This window comes from Uranotaenia lowii, chromosome 2, assembly GCF_029784155.1.
Source record: "Uranotaenia lowii strain MFRU-FL chromosome 2, ASM2978415v1, whole genome shotgun sequence".
Lineage (NCBI taxonomy): Eukaryota > Metazoa > Arthropoda > Insecta > Diptera > Culicidae > Uranotaenia > Uranotaenia lowii.
Window position 1 is genome coordinate 354,738,991 of NC_073692.1, and position 17,925 is coordinate 354,756,915.

At 40.6% G+C, this 17,925-nt stretch overlaps 2 protein-coding genes across 3 annotated transcripts in view; one reads left to right on the top strand and one right to left on the bottom strand.

Moving 5' to 3' along the window:
* LOC129747217 (NADH-cytochrome b5 reductase 2) overlaps positions 1-14,369 on the top strand; it is a 29,520-nt gene extending 15,151 nt beyond the window's left edge. For both annotated transcript variants that reach the window (XM_055741313.1, XM_055741314.1), the window contains 3 exons: positions 3,594-4,176; positions 13,114-13,211; positions 13,274-14,369. In XM_055741313.1, coding sequence (XP_055597288.1) covers positions 3,594-4,176; positions 13,114-13,211; positions 13,274-13,546 — 954 coding nt within the window. In that variant the 3' untranslated portion in view covers positions 13,547-14,369. The remainder of the gene's footprint in view (positions 1-3,593; positions 4,177-13,113; positions 13,212-13,273) is intronic.
* Positions 14,370-16,221: 1,852 nt separating this feature from the next.
* LOC129748215 (uncharacterized) lies at positions 16,222-17,115 on the bottom strand. Its single transcript, XM_055742730.1, has 3 exons — positions 16,939-17,115; positions 16,735-16,875; positions 16,222-16,668 (listed from the first exon to the last, which is right to left on the bottom strand). The coding sequence occupies exons 1-3, from the start codon at positions 16,994-16,996 to the stop codon at positions 16,373-16,375; spliced, it is 495 nt and encodes a 164-aa protein (XP_055598705.1). The 5' UTR covers positions 16,997-17,115; the 3' UTR covers positions 16,222-16,372.
* Between the last annotated feature and the right edge of the window lie 810 nt (positions 17,116-17,925).

The window sequence follows — 17,925 nt, forward strand, 5'->3', positions numbered from 1 at the left end:
GATTTTCAAAACTAGAAAGGTTCATATATAAAAAACATGATCGATAAGGCTGGAAAAATTAAATAGGTAAAACGTTTATGAAGTTTCACTGACTAACACTAGAAAAACCGAAATTTAGCCTCAATATAAATTCACTATTTCAACACAGGAAATCATTTAAATATAATGTTTTGTTTTTTACTCTCAAAACCAGCAGCATTTTTTTCCAAAGTTTATACAAGACAAGATTTAATAATTCGTTTAGTTCTTAGCATTTAAAGTTGCCAGAATAAATATCGGGCGAATCCGTGCAATATTATCTTAAAACCAGGCAAAATCCGGGCATATGATTTGAAAATTTTCAATCAAAAATCTGGGCAATATCCGATCAACTGTTGAAAAACATGGTTATTTAGATTAAACTTTCTAAAGAAAAATCGTTTTTGGACGCAAATATATATAAAAAAATAACTCAATTTATGATTTTTTGTTCAATTTTGAAAATAAAGTGAAGAAATCTGTACAAAATCCTGGCTTTTTTTAAAAGGCGGGCAATCGGGTAGGACCGAACTTTTCCTAAACTTTGTGTCAAATATCCGGGCAAGTCCGTGTAAGACCGGGAAATCTGGCAAGCTTATCCATCACCATAACAATTGGGCTCAGTTAAGCGTTTGTTTTGACCACGTTCCAGCGATGTTATTTTTCTATTAGAGGAGATATTCTTTAAGCTGCTTCCCAATGATAATGACTCAGCATCCTAGAATCTTCTGAATGTACAGCTTAAGGAAAAAGTTTAATTCCAGATAAAATAGAACAGAATTAACGAGCGAAAAATAACCATTTTGAATAAAGCAATGGATGAATTGACGAGCTAAATTAAATAGACTTGGTAAATGATCAAAAAAGGCTGCTTAAAAAGATAAAAACTGTCTCAAATTTGGATTTCAAATTACTCTGAACTACAACATTTTCAACTGAAGTGTTTGCAGTTTACAAAAATAAAAGTTTTCTTAAGAATGCAATTTTTCAAAAAAATTTCATTTATTCATATTTTGTTACTTTCTATGCACTAGTTTAGCTGAAGAAACATATATGTACATTAGACTGAGTCGATTTGGGGTCATTTTTGAATTTCTCAAACCCTGGGGTCTTAAAAGCTTCGTTTTGGTCCAAAACTCATCATGATTTTTTGCAGAATTTTTAAGTAAAGTTTACATGAGTAAATTTGAACTTTTAGGTTTGTATGGGAAAATTGATTATTTTGTACTGAAAAATCAACATAATTTTTGTTTCTTCTGTGGAACCGAGCCTGCTTATGGTTTTTGTGCCAATTTATAAATTTCTTACAGGGAATTTTTCGCTGAACAACTATGTTGTATATTATAACTTCGTATCTTTTTAGACATAAGAGTTATTAGCTGTTTAACAGGTGTATGTCATTTTGGATTGATAAATCATGAATTCAATTGACACCACTGCTTGTGCCGCACGAAGTATGGCATGAAAAGTGGTCTTGCAATACTTCGCTAGGCACCCAGCAGTGGTGTCAATTGAATTTCTTGTTTATCAATGCCAAAAGACATACACCTGTTAAAGAGCTAATAACTTTTTTGTCTAAAAAGATACGAAGTTATGATATTCGACAAAGTTGTTCAGCGGAAAATTTCCTGTAAGAAATTTATAAATTGGCACAAAAACCATCAGCAGGGTCGGTTCCACAGAAGAAACAAAAATGATGTTGATTTTTCAGTACAAAATATTCAATTTTCCCATACAAACCTAAAAGTTCAAATTTACTCAAGTAAACGTTAGTTAAAAATTCTGCAAAAAACCATGGATGAGTTTTGGACCAAAACGAAGCTTTTAAGACCCCAGGGTTTGAGAAATTCAAAAATGACCCCAAATCGACTCAGTCTAATGTACATATGTATGGGAATGATCATAAACATGAGGCTTTTAAGAGTTTCCAGTATGTCCCACTTTTTTCGTGAAATGCCCCGCTTTTTTTCTTGAAGTATCTGTAAGCCTAACTTAACATCTTCATGTCATTCACGACTTATATCAACGATGTAGTTGGCGGAATATTACTGAGAAATTTATTCGGTACAATGGTACAACTGTGTTCATTGATTACACTGGGAATCGAACTATTGACATTGGGAACTGACTCGCCATCTTTTCGTTAATTTTTTCGGAGTTTTGTCATATTTTGTTAAATTTGGCATTTGGCATAGTTTTGTCATATCCGTGAAATTTGTCGTATTTTATAAGTTCTGTCATATTTCACCTTTTCGTTTGTCATATTTTTGTTACATAACGTTTAGCATAGCCCCCTCCTCTAAATCACAATTCGTAACGCTTGAGCACACTGCCTACCCCCCCCCCCCCCCCAGGAGCGTTACGTTATACATGGACGCCGCCTTATAAAGAATGGAAATTTCGATAAGCTCCTACTTTTCAATAACTTTGTGAAATGTATTGAAGGATTCAAAGCATCACAATTTAAAAAAAACTCAGTCGCTGACAGTATTTAAATTGAAGAAAAAGTGCTGATTTTTTTTTTCGATCAAACATAGAAATTTAGAAAAATATATCTCAAGTAGCTATAAGATTAACCGAAATAGAACAATTTTAGGTCATATGTCTACTTTCGAATCAGTTGTTCGAATGTGTCCCGTAAAAGATTCTCATAAAAGTCGAAATCAATTTGTCACGTACCGCGGATGGATAGAGCAACGGACGTTGAGAAAACTCAATACATCACAAATATTACTGTGGCATTTGCTGATGACGACTTTCTCCCAACGGTTGTCCGAACCAAAAATATTTTAAATTTTTTTTTGAATTTGCTTCGACTTATAAGAGCATTTCGCACATTTTAATATGGATTTAATAAATATTGATCGTGTACATTTTTTTCCGGTAAACAAAAAAAAAACTCCCCCCTCTCAGATCGAATAAATTACCTGGCCTCTTGCCTAGCAAAATGTGAAGGAGAGCGTGAAAATTGGACCTTGTGCAGATCCAATACCGGAACCGATGGTGTGGTTTAGACTTAGCATTTTTTCATTTAGGTATCTCATCTTGCAGCAGCAGCAGGTTTGAATTGAAGATTTTAAACTTGGGGGTGTCCCAAGGCAGAATTGGACTTGTTAGGGGATCGAACAAAAACTAACCTCGTGTGTGTTGTTTGACTTTTTTTTGTTCATTATCTTGCTCGGCGAACTTTCGTCCATTAAGCGGCACCTGAATTAGAAATGATGCGAAACTTTTCCGTTAACATTTCATGGGATGCAGTTTCCGAAAGCCCTTAATTGGGAGTCACCTGCGGTATATTTTTTTTGTTATAAAGTGCTTTCAATTAAATTGTGTCTATTCGAAGTTAATGGTCCGTTTCAACCTGATTGAATGGATGGATAAGGTTTAAGGAACATCAACAGGTTAGATTTTGCTATCTATTATTCTAAGTAATTGATTTTGAAGGTCAGATAACTTATACTAGATTGAGTGCTTTTAGACGTTGATGGATTCCCTCATATCCACAAATGTCCAGCTTTGCAAAATGAAGAAAAACGTAGAAATCTTCAATCTTTTTCCACTTCATTTCTTTACAGGTGGTCCCAGTGGCCATCGGGGTCCTGGTAGTGGTAGCTGGTGCCGTTTTAGCCAACTTACTCCTCAAAAAAGACAAATCTGGTAAATCGGGCAGCAAAACCAGCAGCGGAGGTTCCAGCAGCGACAAAAAGTCCAGCGAGCCTAGAACCCTTCTGGATCCCCAAGAAAAATATCTGCTGCCACTGATCGAGAAAGAGGAAATCTCCCACGACACCCGCCGGTTCCGGTTCGGACTGCCTTCGGATAAGCACGTGCTCGGACTTCCGGTTGGACAGCACATTCATCTGTCGGCAACGATTAATGAGGAACTTGTGATCCGGGCCTATACTCCGGTGTCCTGCGATGACGATCATGGTTACGTGGATTTGGTCGTTAAGGTTTACAAGAAAAATGTCCATCCCAAGTTTCCGGAAGGAGGCAAGATGAGCCAGCATCTGGAGAGTTTGGCCATCGGTGATCGCATTGCATTCCGTGGACCCTCGGGACGGCTTCAGTATCTCGGAAACGGAAAGTTTTCGATCAAGAAGCTGCGCAAAGATCCGGCCCAGATCTACGAAGCTGATAAAGTGAGCTTGATCGCTGGTGAGTACAAAATTGGTAGTCTTTGGGCATAGTGAGATCCAGTTTAAAATCTACTTTAGTATGAAGACATGCCTTAACATTTTTTTTTAAATTTTTACGACTTTTGAGCTCAGGAGTCGTCTAAAGGAATCTAACTCACTTACTCTAACACAAATTACTAGAGGCTTTGCTCCGAGGCAATGATAAGCTTACCATAATAACGACAGTAATTTGAGATGCAAATGATTTCATTCCTAAGCAATTTCAATTAAACTGTGTGTACATACGTAGAGGTATTGATGATCTAATGGGAGATATTTCTGTATGCGTGGGCACTTGATTTGGCATCAATGACGCGCGGCGACGAGAGTCGCAGATTGCGCTGGTGATTGGATCAATTGGTGACCGAGCCGCGTGCTCGCCGACTCTGTTGGAAAAAAGCCGGTCACACCGTTTGTTTATTTTTATGCGGTTTTTTTCCTTGTCAGAAAGGTATGAATGCTTTTGCTTTGATATGGCGAGAGACACGTCGTCGTCGGTGCGACGCTTATTAGATCGTTTTCTAGCTCAATGTCAAGGATGTATTTTAATAGGGTTTTTCATTTCAATAGTGGAGGCAAAATTTCAGATTTATTCAGTTTTACAGCAACACATTTCGATGTTCGAGGTACCTTTAGGCTTACTTAGGAAGTACTCATTACGTTTGAGTCCCGAGACGGGTTTATACTTGCCTCTGCAATTTCTGCATCAAAATGTCTAGTTTGTCAAGTACAGCATTTGAAAAATGTCTAAAACTTGAAGCATTTTCTTTTGCGTAGTCTGCAGGAAAAACAATTGTATACAATGCTCATAATTTTAGCTCGAATTATTTTGTATTGTTTTGAACCGTCGCATCGTTGTTGGGTATGCTGTTTCGGAATACTAATCTCACTAAAGTTCAACAGAATTTGTAATATTTTCACTTCTGGAGGACTGTAGACATGAACTAAATTGTACCTTTTGCGTATGGGGATCTATTTGGCACTTTTTTTTACAAGATGGAAATTTGACTTCAAACCATAATAGCCGAGTGTTTGCTTCCGTGAGTGGGTTCGTTCTACTAAAACCACTTTGGGCTTCGTGTGTCAGATGTGCCCCTTGGTTTCACCCTATGATACTACATCAAGGGGTTGGCTGCGCTCATGCACTCATATATATACCCTTTTCCTTTTTCTCAATGTTGGTCTTTCTCCTTTATCATCTTTCTCTTTTATCCTCTTTCTCCTTTTTCCTCCTTCTCCTTTTCCTCTATCGCCAACTTCAGACTGGTACGGGAGAAAATCGAGACGTGTGCCGGTCAGGTAACGCTTCCAAAGTAACTCGCGCCCGTCACAGCATCCCGCAGGATTTCTAACCACCAAGGCATGGCCGATTGAGAAACTACCAAGCTAGAATCCCGTCACGACTACCCCGAATGGTGTCTTCGCTTCCTTTTGCTGTAGGAAAGATCGTAGCTGAGTACGTGAGACCGTAACACAGTTTCGGTTTTGTACGTCAGGACTCGATTTTCGAAGAAGCTTCCTATTATCCTGCAGAGGGTATTGGGAACACGCATCCTGTGAAGTGCTTTGGCAATCACTTCTCAGCTGGCATTGTTGAAGGCATTCTTAACGTCGATTGTCACAATGGCGCAATGACGAACACCTGTCCGCTTCTTTTTATAAGCGCGCTTCGCGTACCCTGTCACCATTCGGATGGCGCCCACCGTAGATCTCCCTTTCCGAAAACCGAGCTGTCTGTCCGACAGTCCACTTTCGCCTTCTGTGTTGATAATAAGTCTGTTAAATATTATCCTCTTCAGTAGCTTACCAAGGGTGTCCAGCAGACAAATGGGTCTGTATGATGATGGATGCCCTGGGGGTTTCCCAGGTTCTGGTAGTAGTACCAACTTCACCGTTTTCCACGAATTGGGAAAAGATCCCTCGTCGATCCCTTTTTGTAGCACTACTTTGAAAGCATTCGGAATGGTCTGTACCGCCACCTTCAGCACTGCATTTGGGATTCCGTCCGGACCAGGGGCTCAATTCGCCGCAAGTTTCTTAGCGATAGTTACAAGTTCTTCGTTCTCCTTTTCCTCTATCGCCAACTTCAGACTGGTACGGGAGAAAATCGAGACGTGTGCCGGTCAGGTAACGCTTCCAAAGTAACTCGCGCCCGTCACAGCATCCCGCAGGATTTCTAACCACCAAGGCATGGCCGATTGAGAAACTACCAAGCTAGAATCCCGTCACGACTACCCCGAATGGTGTCTTCGCTTCCTTTTGCTGTAGGAAAGATCGTAGCTGAGTACGTGAGACCGTAACACAGTTTCGGTTTTGTACGTCAGGACTCGATTTTCGAAGAAGCTTCCTATTACTGGCTCGATGTCGTGGGCACCCGCGTCGTACGGGATAAGTGGCTTGCGTCGGGCCATGCTGCGGGGAAAGATGTGCAACCACTTTGCACACAAAGATCGTCTCCACTTCGGTGTATACCTTCTGGGCATGGTCATGTCGCACACCGCTACCATCATTTTCGTCAGCTGCTCAGCATTATGGAACTGCGATGCTTTCTGAATGTTAATAGCTTCAATGCTCACTTCCTTATCAAAAACTTTGATCTTCCATCTTCGCTCATGGACTGGAAGTTGCCTTACTTTCACCGGGTTTCGGTCTCCCACGCTGTAACGTATCGCCTGGTGATCGCTGTGCGTATAATCGTCACACACTCTCCAAATTCATGTCAGTTTTTAATGATGGGCTCGCAAAGGTGATATCTATCACTGACGTTCTGTCTGGTATTCCATGCTTGCGATAGGTGCTGATAGATCCAGTGTTGCACAACTCAAACTCCAGTCTTGCGAAGGACTCTAGCAGACTGTGGCCCCAAGGGTTGTTGCACCAATTACCCCAGTTAATCGCCCAAGCGTTGAAGTCTCCTCGTATCACTACAGGGGCCCTTCCTGTTAGTGCGTGAGTGAGTTCATCCAACATTGTGTTGAACTCCCCGATCGTCCATCTTGGTGAAGCGTAGCAGCTGCAGAACCGTTTGCTCCAGCAGAAGCTGTGCGACCACGCTATGGTCGAAGTTTAGCTGGAATACATCCAATTTTACTCGCTTGCCTTTGCCTTTTATGATGCCTGTATTCGGTTGATTTTTGCAAACTCTAGTGAAGTTTCCCTCTTCACAACATCTTCGGCAACATCGTGACCGGTTGGGTCTGTTGCAGCTTCGGGATTGGTGACCAAAGTCCCAGCAATTAAAGCAGTGTTGCATTTTTTCGGTATCCTGGGTGCTGTTCTAAATTGCCCCACTGATCACCCAACTCTCCCACTCCCTGCCGTCAGTAGAGTGTTGGCCGCTGTTGGCTAGAGACGAATCGTCGCAATCTGCATTCCACCGTACGCCTTTCTCAGTTTTATAGCTGCTGATTCGTTGCTCATATCAGGTATGCTAGAGAGTGGTTTGTCGAGCTCCTCTGCAGTGGTAAATTCATCCAAGTCCGCGATAGCGCTCGGACAGTCGCTTCATCGCTTAGGGTGCTTTCAACAAGACCCTTGAAGTGCGTCTTGTTTTGGTGACGCTCTCGCCAAGAGCAAATAATTTTGGTTCTGCGCATAGCTTCCGGAACAAGTCCGCATACGTTGTGCCTTCTTACGCTTCCACGATAATGGCATCACTTCTGGACATCACCCGTTGGGGTTTTGGTTTTGGGGGTAGTTCCGGCTTCATGAGGGCCTTTCTTTTTGTGTTTTCCTTTCTATTACAAACCATTCGCCAGCCTCCTGCACTGCTTTATCCGTCTGCATCCTCGTAGTCCGTACCCCTCCTTTTTTGTAGGAATCGTTTACGACGGGGGAGTCGCGATCTCTTTTCGCGGTTCTTCTCGGCTTGGACTCCTTGGAAGATCCTTGAGAAGCAACCAATTTTACTTCCTCCAATCCATTCTCCGCAGCCTCGGCTTTCCGCACCAGCTCCGTTCGTTCCTCGACGGCACTCTGCAGAAGCACCATCAATTTCTGCACCCAGGTCTTGATGTGCGTGTGCACGTTGTTGGTACTTCGCACAAACTCCTGCATTTTGTCGACCATGTCGGCTGCCTCCAAAAGGCCACAATTTTTTGGTGCACCTCTTCCTGCGATTGGACCTGCTTCTCTTGCTGGGAACTCAGTGGACCTATCTGCGGCCGGGCTTCTCCCCGCTTCCTTGGCAACCTCCCTGCCAATCTCCTTTCCTAGCTCCTCTACTACTTTGCTTAGTAGAGGAGACCTAAGGAGTCCTTAGCAAAGACCTCTGTCTGCGTTCTTCTACCTTCTCCTCCTTCGTTCGAGCTAACGTCAGTTGACTCTATTTTTGATGTTGTTGTTGTTGTTGTTTTGGTTCATGTTTAGTCTCACGAGTAGCTAGAGAAATATACGGTCTACTGCGCCAGTGTCCTGCTTTAGCGCAGCAAGGACTTCATTACTGTGCAATGTGTCCTGGTGCCCCACATGCTACCGTTTTGCGACTGACACATTTTCGACACGCCAGCCTTCCACCTCATCAGAACGGTCTTTCGCATAGAGGCGTTTTCGCGAACCCAAGAGGGACACACTTTGGGCAACCTTGGGTCGTTGTATCCAATAAGTTCCGTTGGAAAAGTCCGAGTTCATTGCGTGTTTTTTTATCCATAGAGGGGTGCCGTCAGTTCGTTTGCGTAGGTTAATCATGGGGGGGAAATTGCTGAATCTAGTCGCCTCTTATAACATGGGTCAGTGACCCCGGGGTAATATTCTAATGCCGCTCCAGGCTTCCGAAAAGTACTGCCGAACGACAGTATTCTTGCGAACGTCGCACATCCACCTCGGTGAAAGCTTTCCGAATATTTCTTCCCCGACAGTTTTAAAAGGCGCGGTCGTGCGATGTACAACGACGCCTTGGTTAACCTCATACAAAAGTTTGCTCGTGGATATGATAGCCTTTAAAGCTCCGTGACAGTTTTGGGAAAATCTTCGTGACAGTTTTCAATGCGTTAAACTTCGCATGACAGTACTGCTAATTACGTCCGACTGTAGCCGAGATTCGCATTGGATCACCATCGGCTCACGCTCGGGTCGAGTAAATTTAGAATTAACGATCTTCTGCTTGAAGCTCAAGCTAGCTACTGCGGCTGGCTAACCTTACGTTATTAGTTGGTCGACACGCATTGATGCGTGTTGTTTTCCAGCCTGAAATTGGATGTCGTTTATGAATAATAAAGTTCAAGATTTCAGATTTCAAATTGAAATATGAGATTTCAGATTTCAGATACAAATTCGGATTTCAGATTCATACTTCAGATCAAGATTTTAGATTCCAATTCGGATTTCAGATTCAGGTTTAGGATTTAAATTTCGGATTCAACTTTCAAATTCAGATTGCAGACTCAGATTTCAGATTTAAATTTAGGGATCAAATATGAGATTCATATTTCAGATTCAGATTTAAGACTCAGATTTCAGAATTAGATTTCAGATTTCAGAATCAGATACAAATTCAGATTTCAAATTTAGATTTAAGATTGAAATTTTAGATTCAGATTTCAGATTCAAATTTCAGATTCAGATTTCAGATTCAGATTTCAGATTCAGATTTCAGATTCAGATTTCAGATTCAGATTTCAGATTCAGATTTCAGATTCAGATTTCAGATTCAGATTTCAGATTCAGATTTCAGATTCAGATTTCAGATTCAGATTTCAGATTCAGATTTCAGATTCAGATTTCAGATTCAGATTTCAGATTCAGATTTCAGATTCAGATTTCAGATTCAGATTTCAGATTCAGATTTCAGATTCAGATTTCAGATTCAGATTCAGATTTCAGATTCAGATTTCAGATTCAGATTTCAGATTCAGATTTCAGATTCAGATTTCAGATTCAGATTTCAGATGCAGATTTCAGATTCAGATTTCAGATTCAGATTTCAGATTCAGATTTCAGATTCAGATTTCGTATTTAGATGTAAGATTCGAATTTCAGATTCAGATTTCGTATTTCAATTTCAGATTCGGATTTCAGATTCAGATTCAGATTTCAAATTCTAATTTCAGATTCAGATTTCAGTTTGAAATTTTAGATTCATATTTCAGATTCATATTTAAGATTGAGATTTCAGATTTTTATTCAAATCTAATATTGAGATTCCAGGTTCAAATTTTGAGATCAGGTTTCAGATTCAGATTTCAGAGAAGGGTTTTATATTCTGATTCAGATTAAAATTCTACATTCAGTTTTCTAGTTGAAGGTATCAAGCTTAGATTTATGTTTCAGGTTCAGATTTCAGATTGAGATTCAATACAAGATCTCACTTCGAGATTTTCACCCCAAAATGATTATTTCTACGAGTATTTATTTTATGTTTCATGGTCCCCATCACTTGCCTTTTATATTAGTTTTTATCAATTCGCTTTCTCAATTTTTTTTTACATTTTTTTAATACTCAAACAAATTCTAGAGAAAAATTATAACGGCCAAGTTTCCCTTCGAATCGACACAAAAAATGTGTTCCATCCCAACCCACTTCTCCCGTGAGTGAAATATTTCTAAGGCTATGATTCTAAATAAAAAATAAAAATAAAATAATAAAAAAGTATTAAACTGTAAGATTGAATTCATGTCTTCTTAAGGTTTTTTTTATCGAAGGTAATTATTATAACAATTTTCGCATAACCTTCACCGACACCACACATCCCGTTACGCCTCGGTCGTATGCTGCTGCTCGGTTGGAATAAATTGCTCGTTCGATCTATTCGAACCGAGCAGCAGCATCAGCAGCATACGACCGGGCATGGATACGGTATGGGCATGACAGTCGCCCGTGACAGTCCTGCGCAAAACTGTCACGTCCTACAGCGGACAGTTAGGATGAAATTATTTGCGAAACAGGAGGCATGAAAGAATGAAAATCGAACTGTCGGTTCGGTTCGCTACAGCTTAAAGCACAACATTTTCGGCAGCGCAAGCTTTGAATCGATTGTTCAGATACAGTCTTCGTTCCCGAACGTGTGCGACGTAGACGAAGCGTTTTGATTCGTCACCGACGGTACAGCAGCGAACCGAGTGGTAAGGCAAACCGAGACAGTTTGTTCGGCGAAGAAAAAGCTGTCATCGCAATGCAGTACTTTTCGGAAGCTTGGCCGCTACCCCACAGCCAGATCTACTAGGTACGCCGCATGCGTTGATCCGCTGATAATGATCCACCTAGTATTCACGTTGCGGAATCATTCGAGTGGTTCCGTAAAGTCCAGGACGTATGCTGTGACAAGCGCGTGTCCAGATGAAGCTGCTCTCGAGTCGTTCTGTAAAGTCCCGGATGTGTGCTGTAACAAACGCTTGTCCAGGTGAAGCTGCTCTCGATTCGGCACACAAACGGACAAAAAAGAGTGCTTCGAGCCAACATAAGCGGAATCCAGACCTAATCGTTAGAGAAGAGGTCGGGCCTTGAAGAGTGACCTCGAGGCAGAGCACACGAAGGTTGTGAAAGAAAAGTCCTGAATCTTGAAAAGAAAGTCTTGAATCATAACAAGAGGTGGGGTTGTATGGTGGAGTATGGTCTCTAATCCATAGGAATTATGACCATAGGTTTCAGGTGGACTTTATGGCGCAGGGGTACATAATATCATGAGTTATACAATTGCACCCATAGACCCAAAGTAGAAAATTAGGGATCGATGCGGTAGATCGATGTGCCTTGGACCGCAATCCAGACTAGCTAGGTACCTAGTAAACTAATAAAAATACAAATTTAGAGGGACGTTCGGAACATTTCGACGACATTCATGATCACGGCCTTCACTGCAATATTTGGAACGCTGAGTATTTCTCGGGCATCCCACATTTGGCAGATCACTTGGTCTAACCGCTCGTAGCGCCTCTGCTCGTCTCATTCCTACCGGATACATAGCAAACACCTGTTTTGCAAGACAGTCAGTCGTCCGGCATTCTCGCAACATGTCCTGCCCAGCGTATCCGGTCAGCCTTCACCAACTTCTGAATACAGGGTTCGCAGTAGAGTCGTGCGAGCTTGTGGTTCATCTTTCGCCTCCACACTCCGTTCTACGCCGGTGATGTATCTCCTGCATTTGCGCCGTTCAGGTGTTCATCGAAGTCCTGCTTTTACCTTTTGATCACCTCACGATTGTTCGTTATGATGCCTCCGTCCTTATCCCGCACGTTTCGGCCGGCACGTAGCCATTGCGGTATGCGTTGGGTTTATGATAGAACTTTCGTGTTTCTTGAGAACGAGCTTCTTGAGCTCCTCCACGTTTGGACGGATGCTTCACCATCACCCTCCTGCACACCTCATCGAACAGTCGTTCAGTCGATTTCGTTCTACATGTCGGATGACGTTCTCCGCAACGCTGTTGATGGCTATCTTGATGGTGTCCCAACAGTCCTCGAGAGGGGCTTCGTCAAGCTCGCCTTTTGCCGGCAGCGCGGCTTCGAGCGATCGCGTGTAGTTTGCCACGACCTCAGGTTACTTCAGTCGTGCGATATTTAACCGAAGCGGGCGACGGTTTCGTATGTTGTTCACGGCGAGTTTTGGGCGCATCTTCACCATCCCCAGATGATAGTGGTCTGACTCGATGTTGGCGCCTCGAAAGTATCTGGGAGAACGTTTCTCTCGTTTTGTCCTACTTTCGTCATGTCAGTAGTGGAATGATTATGGTTTGAAAAAAATTCCCGAGAAGGGTTGAAAGATTGTTGAGGAGCTCATGATAGTAGATGTGATTGTGGAGCGCTGCAACTCATAGGAGCTGAAACTTAAGATTCTTGATAATGATTAAAAATTCAATATAAAACCCTACAGCTAGGTTACGTCGAGGCAGAGTTTGGGAGAGAAAGCTTAACACACAAATGACAATGTTATGTTACGAATGAAACGAATTACCTATGAAATGTACTATTATTTTTCTTCAAGGTGGAACCGGTATCACCCCGATGCTGCAACTGGTCCGCGAAATTGTCAAACATGCCGATACCGACAAAACTCAGCTTTCGATGATCTTCGCCAATCAGGTGGGTATTCACTTTTTGATGCAAGGCTTCAGTGAAGTAATTCCCCACTCCCAATCTTTCAGACCGAGGACGATATCCTGCTGAAACCAGAACTGGACGACCTGGTGGCTCGTTATCCGGATCGCTTCAAGCTCTGGTACACCCTGGATCGGCCGAAGCCGGACTGGACCCAGGGCAAGGGTTTCATCACCGACGAGATGATCAAGGAGCATCTGTTCGAGCCATCATCCTCCAGCCTGGTGCTGATGTGTGGACCTCCTCCGATGGTTAACTACGCTTGCATTCCGGCTCTGGAGAAACTTGGCTACCAGATGGACCGTACCTTCGCGTACTAACGTGGTGTTCACGTTAAAACTATCATAACACACTCAAAAGACATCCTTCATCCTGCGTTTTCCCATGTTGTTGAGAACCTGCGCATCGTAGCAAAGCCTTAACGAATTTAAACCACTCTGTGGTAGAAGTATGTTTTAATAGAATCAGAATCCCGCTCTAGAGAAGAACCGGTTGCATTTGCAGATAAATGGGACGCTTTATGTGATTAATAATCGTCAGGTCGTCGTCGTTGTCGTCCTGGTGCCTGCGCACACTACCTTCATCGTCGTGCTTATCATCATCGAGTCGAGAGTTTGCCGTCGTCTGGCCTTAAAGTGTCGAGAACTCGGAACTAATGAACTAACTAATATTTAGGAACATCATTCGTTACATGTATTTATATAGATATTCTACATTGGAACGGTAAAAATAACTGAAACAAAACATCCGGTTTCTAAGCCACTGGTAGGACCTATTATGAAAATTCAGTACGTTTAGATGCGTAAGTTGAAATAACCGCGTTGAACTATTTGCATTAGCCCCCTTTCTAGAAACAAGTGGAAGCAAGGCGTAAATCGGATAGTGCATTTAGAGAAAAGCTAGGAAGGAATTTACGTTGGATCTAAATTTAGAAACAAAAAAAAATTTAAGAGAAAATTATGCTACCACTACTTTACAAGGCCAAGATATTAAATCTCACTCCGGAACGTAGATTTTGAATCTACCCACCAGACGCTTCGGTGTCTTTGTCAAAGACAATGAACTAACTACTATGTGCGGGTTAGGTTCCCGGTTTACTAAACTATAGAGATTTAAAAATAAAATATTTCTTTAGTGGAAAAATGTATAAGCGTTATCATTTACATATTTATCCCGAAATGGGACGAGGAAACGTAGCGTATCTTAAACAGTTTGCTTTATTTGCCATTTTAACAAATTCTGTGCAATTGACCAATAAAATTTTCAATCCCAAAATAATTTCTTCGAAAAATTTAGTTCTACAAGGTTGAAAAGCACGAAAAATCGTTAAAAAATTATAACTAAGAATCACGAACTTTGATAACAATTTGGAAACTCAACGAGATAATAAAAAATATTTTGACAATTGGAATTTTTTTGTCAATTATTTTTTTGTTAATTTAAGACTAGTTTTGCAAACGCTAAATGCCATGATTATGCATACTAAGTTATAAAAACCACTTTCAGTAGATTTTTAATTGTTAATTTCGAATACACATTGGGACTTATACTGCGAGTCACGTGACGTGATTTGCCTTATTTCCCGATTTAGGGCTGACTTCAGTAATCTACCCAGATGACAAAAATGTAAAATCGGATAAGCTGCGATCAGTCATTGGAGATTATTTTAACTTCTAAAATAGTAACATAAAACCCTAGAGAGAAAAGTCTACCTTTCCAGAAAAAAATAAGTTTATGATGCCTTATTAACATTCCAAAAGTTAGTACTTTGAAGCGAGTTTTAATTTACTTACATATTTCACAAGACAATTCTTCTTACTCATTCCATATCAATACACAAGAATTCCGAAAAACGACAAAGGCACAGATAGTCGATTTTCGGGTAATTATTTTTTCTCGAAATATTTTACTACCGAAGATCTTGACGTTTTATGTATTTTTAAAACATTTGGTATTCAACTTTTTTTTTCTCTCAATTTTCCCGATTGAATGAACTATTTTTAAGAGGGTAACAATCGATACTTTGAAAGCTCTGAAAGCCACCCCTAAATCAAGTCCGAATGGTTTGTACAGTTCATCAGTGAATCAAACAGCAAGAGGTATATGATGATTTTTAAAATGCGACATGGTACCCCAATGCGGGTACAGTTAAAACTGGCATAAATAGGAGGGATGTTAAGCTTTGCTTACCTACCAGTTAATCGGATTCAGCAGAAAAGCACTGAGATGTGGATTGGATTCGATGCAATAGTCCTCAGCCCTAGTCAAAATATAAGCGGCTAAAAATTTCGCTTTTCATACACCACATGCGCATCAATTTAACAAGAGTTTCAGTCAACAATAATGAAAATAAAAAAAGGACGCTTACCGGTTTAGATGTATCCATCTTCAGTTATCGCTTCCTTGTCTGCCACTGGAAATTAGACCTCGGAGGATTTTGTGTCGATTTTATGCACAATGTCATCGCTGGACCATCTATTATGTCACATCTAAAGAAAAAGAGAAACCAGAATTTATAAAGTAATTGTTACTCAACAATATTATTTTGAGACATCACAACTATGGCCTGTTTTTTTTTGTTTATTAAGGATCATTTTATCACTTGATCCAAGCCTGTTTTCCGACGCAAATTCGAAAAAGAACGGACAGAAAATCCTAATACAGCATCTTGATATCTTTGAAGGAAAGTATAAGGTATCATAAAGGTTTGCCATATAAAAAATGTCATTCCATCAAACTGGTAATAAATTGAATTTGAAAACAATCCGATGAAATTCATGACCTATAAATACTCAAATGTTATAGCATTTGATAACAAACTAATCTTATCATTTCTTTACCGTAACCTTCTTCTTGAAAGATATTTTTATCCTTAATGTTTAAAACCATTAAAAATAAGAAAGACTGATGACAATGTAAGAAAGTCAAATACCCATAGAAATTTGTGTTGAGTACCATTGCTTTCGAATATTTGACAGAAAAAATACACTTCATATTATACTTTTGAACTTTATATCAGATCGGAATTTGAGTAAACGCTGTCATAAACTATGTTAGCTTACTTGTTAAAACTGATTCGGACCCAACGTTTTCTTAAAATTACCTATGAATGGACGGATACGTTATTAGTTCCTGGAAGTGAGCTCTCACTTCCAAAGTAAACTTCTGAATACAACCATAAACCCAATCAACGCCAGCGCAATCTTCCCACTGGGATATATGCCGGCAACCCCGTTGCAACGATGATCCAGGAAACAGAAACAGAACATCGTCTCGTCGAAGAAATCCCTCCGGACGTCCAGCTGTTTGATCGAGTTGTTAACGTAATGAGCCAGCTGCTCATCCCTGGCCCGGGGCCGACAACCCTCGTACTTATCGGCCGGAATGTCTGTGCGGAACCCTTGAAGGGCGCTCAGACAATCACGGGTGATCGTTTCGGTTGCTAAAATTAACAATCAAATTTAAATAAGCTGAACATCGAAGGTGTAATAACAATTTCGATACATACTTCCTTTCCGTTCGATCACCTTAACGCAAATGTCGTCATCTTCCGGGCATGGATCCCCAAGGTATCCGATTCCTCGCCAGTTGAAATCATCTCCGCAACCGGGTGTTGCCGAGGTGCAACGATAGCACCAGATTGCTGAACCTGTTGGAACGGAACTTGTTTTTAATTTGCACCTGCAACTTAATGAAGGTGGAGAGAACATACCTCGCTCGATTGCGATCAGCAGCAGCAAGCATGGCAGTAGAATTTTAGCGGAAGTCATGACTTCGGTAAGGCACACTGGTTTTTGTACGATTAAAACTTAAAATTTAATGTTATAAACTGTTAAAAAGGTAAAATCCTTAATCTACTGGAATGTAAACAACGCCCTGCCCAAATGAGTAATTAATGCAAGTTAGGCGTTTATGGCACGCTAGATGCTCGCTACGCGTGCTATAACTTTTTTTTATAGCATACACGATCCGGCTATGGAGGTCATTTTTGGCTTTGCTTTGTTGATTCTCAATTCCAGAAAAGATCATCCGAATGTAGGAAAATAGGATTTTCATAGCTTTTGTGTTGATAAACCAATAAATAAAGCTCCTTTAAAAATTAAGTTCATACCCAAGTAAACAAAAGTTTCAAATCTACTTAATCTAGTACGTTTTAAGTTCACATTTGGCTGAGTAAAAGGTACTCGAGAGAAATAAGAACCGTTTTCGCCATGTGCTTGATTTGGACTTCTGAACGAACATAAAAAGTCTAAAAAAGGAGCATATTACGTATTTGTGCGTTCTAAGTACCTTAAAATGTCCGGATATCCATTCGGCCTATCAAGCTTCGTTAAGAACTTCATACGAACTATCTGGTTCCAGAATTCAGAAATCAGAATTCAGAATTCAGATTCAGAATTCAGAATTCAGAATTCAGAATTCAGAATTCAGAATTCAGAATTCAGAATTCAGAATTTAGAATTCAGAATTCAGAATTCAGAATTCAGAATTCTGAATCTGAATTCTGAATTCTGATTTCTGAATTCTGGAACCAGATAGTTCGTATGAAGTTCTTAACGAAGCTTGATAGGCCGAATGGATATCCGGACATTTTAAGGTACTTAGAACACACAAATACGTAATATGCTCATTTTTTAGACTTTTTATGTTCGTTCAGAAGTCCAAATCAAGCACATGGCGAAAACGGTTCTGAATTCAG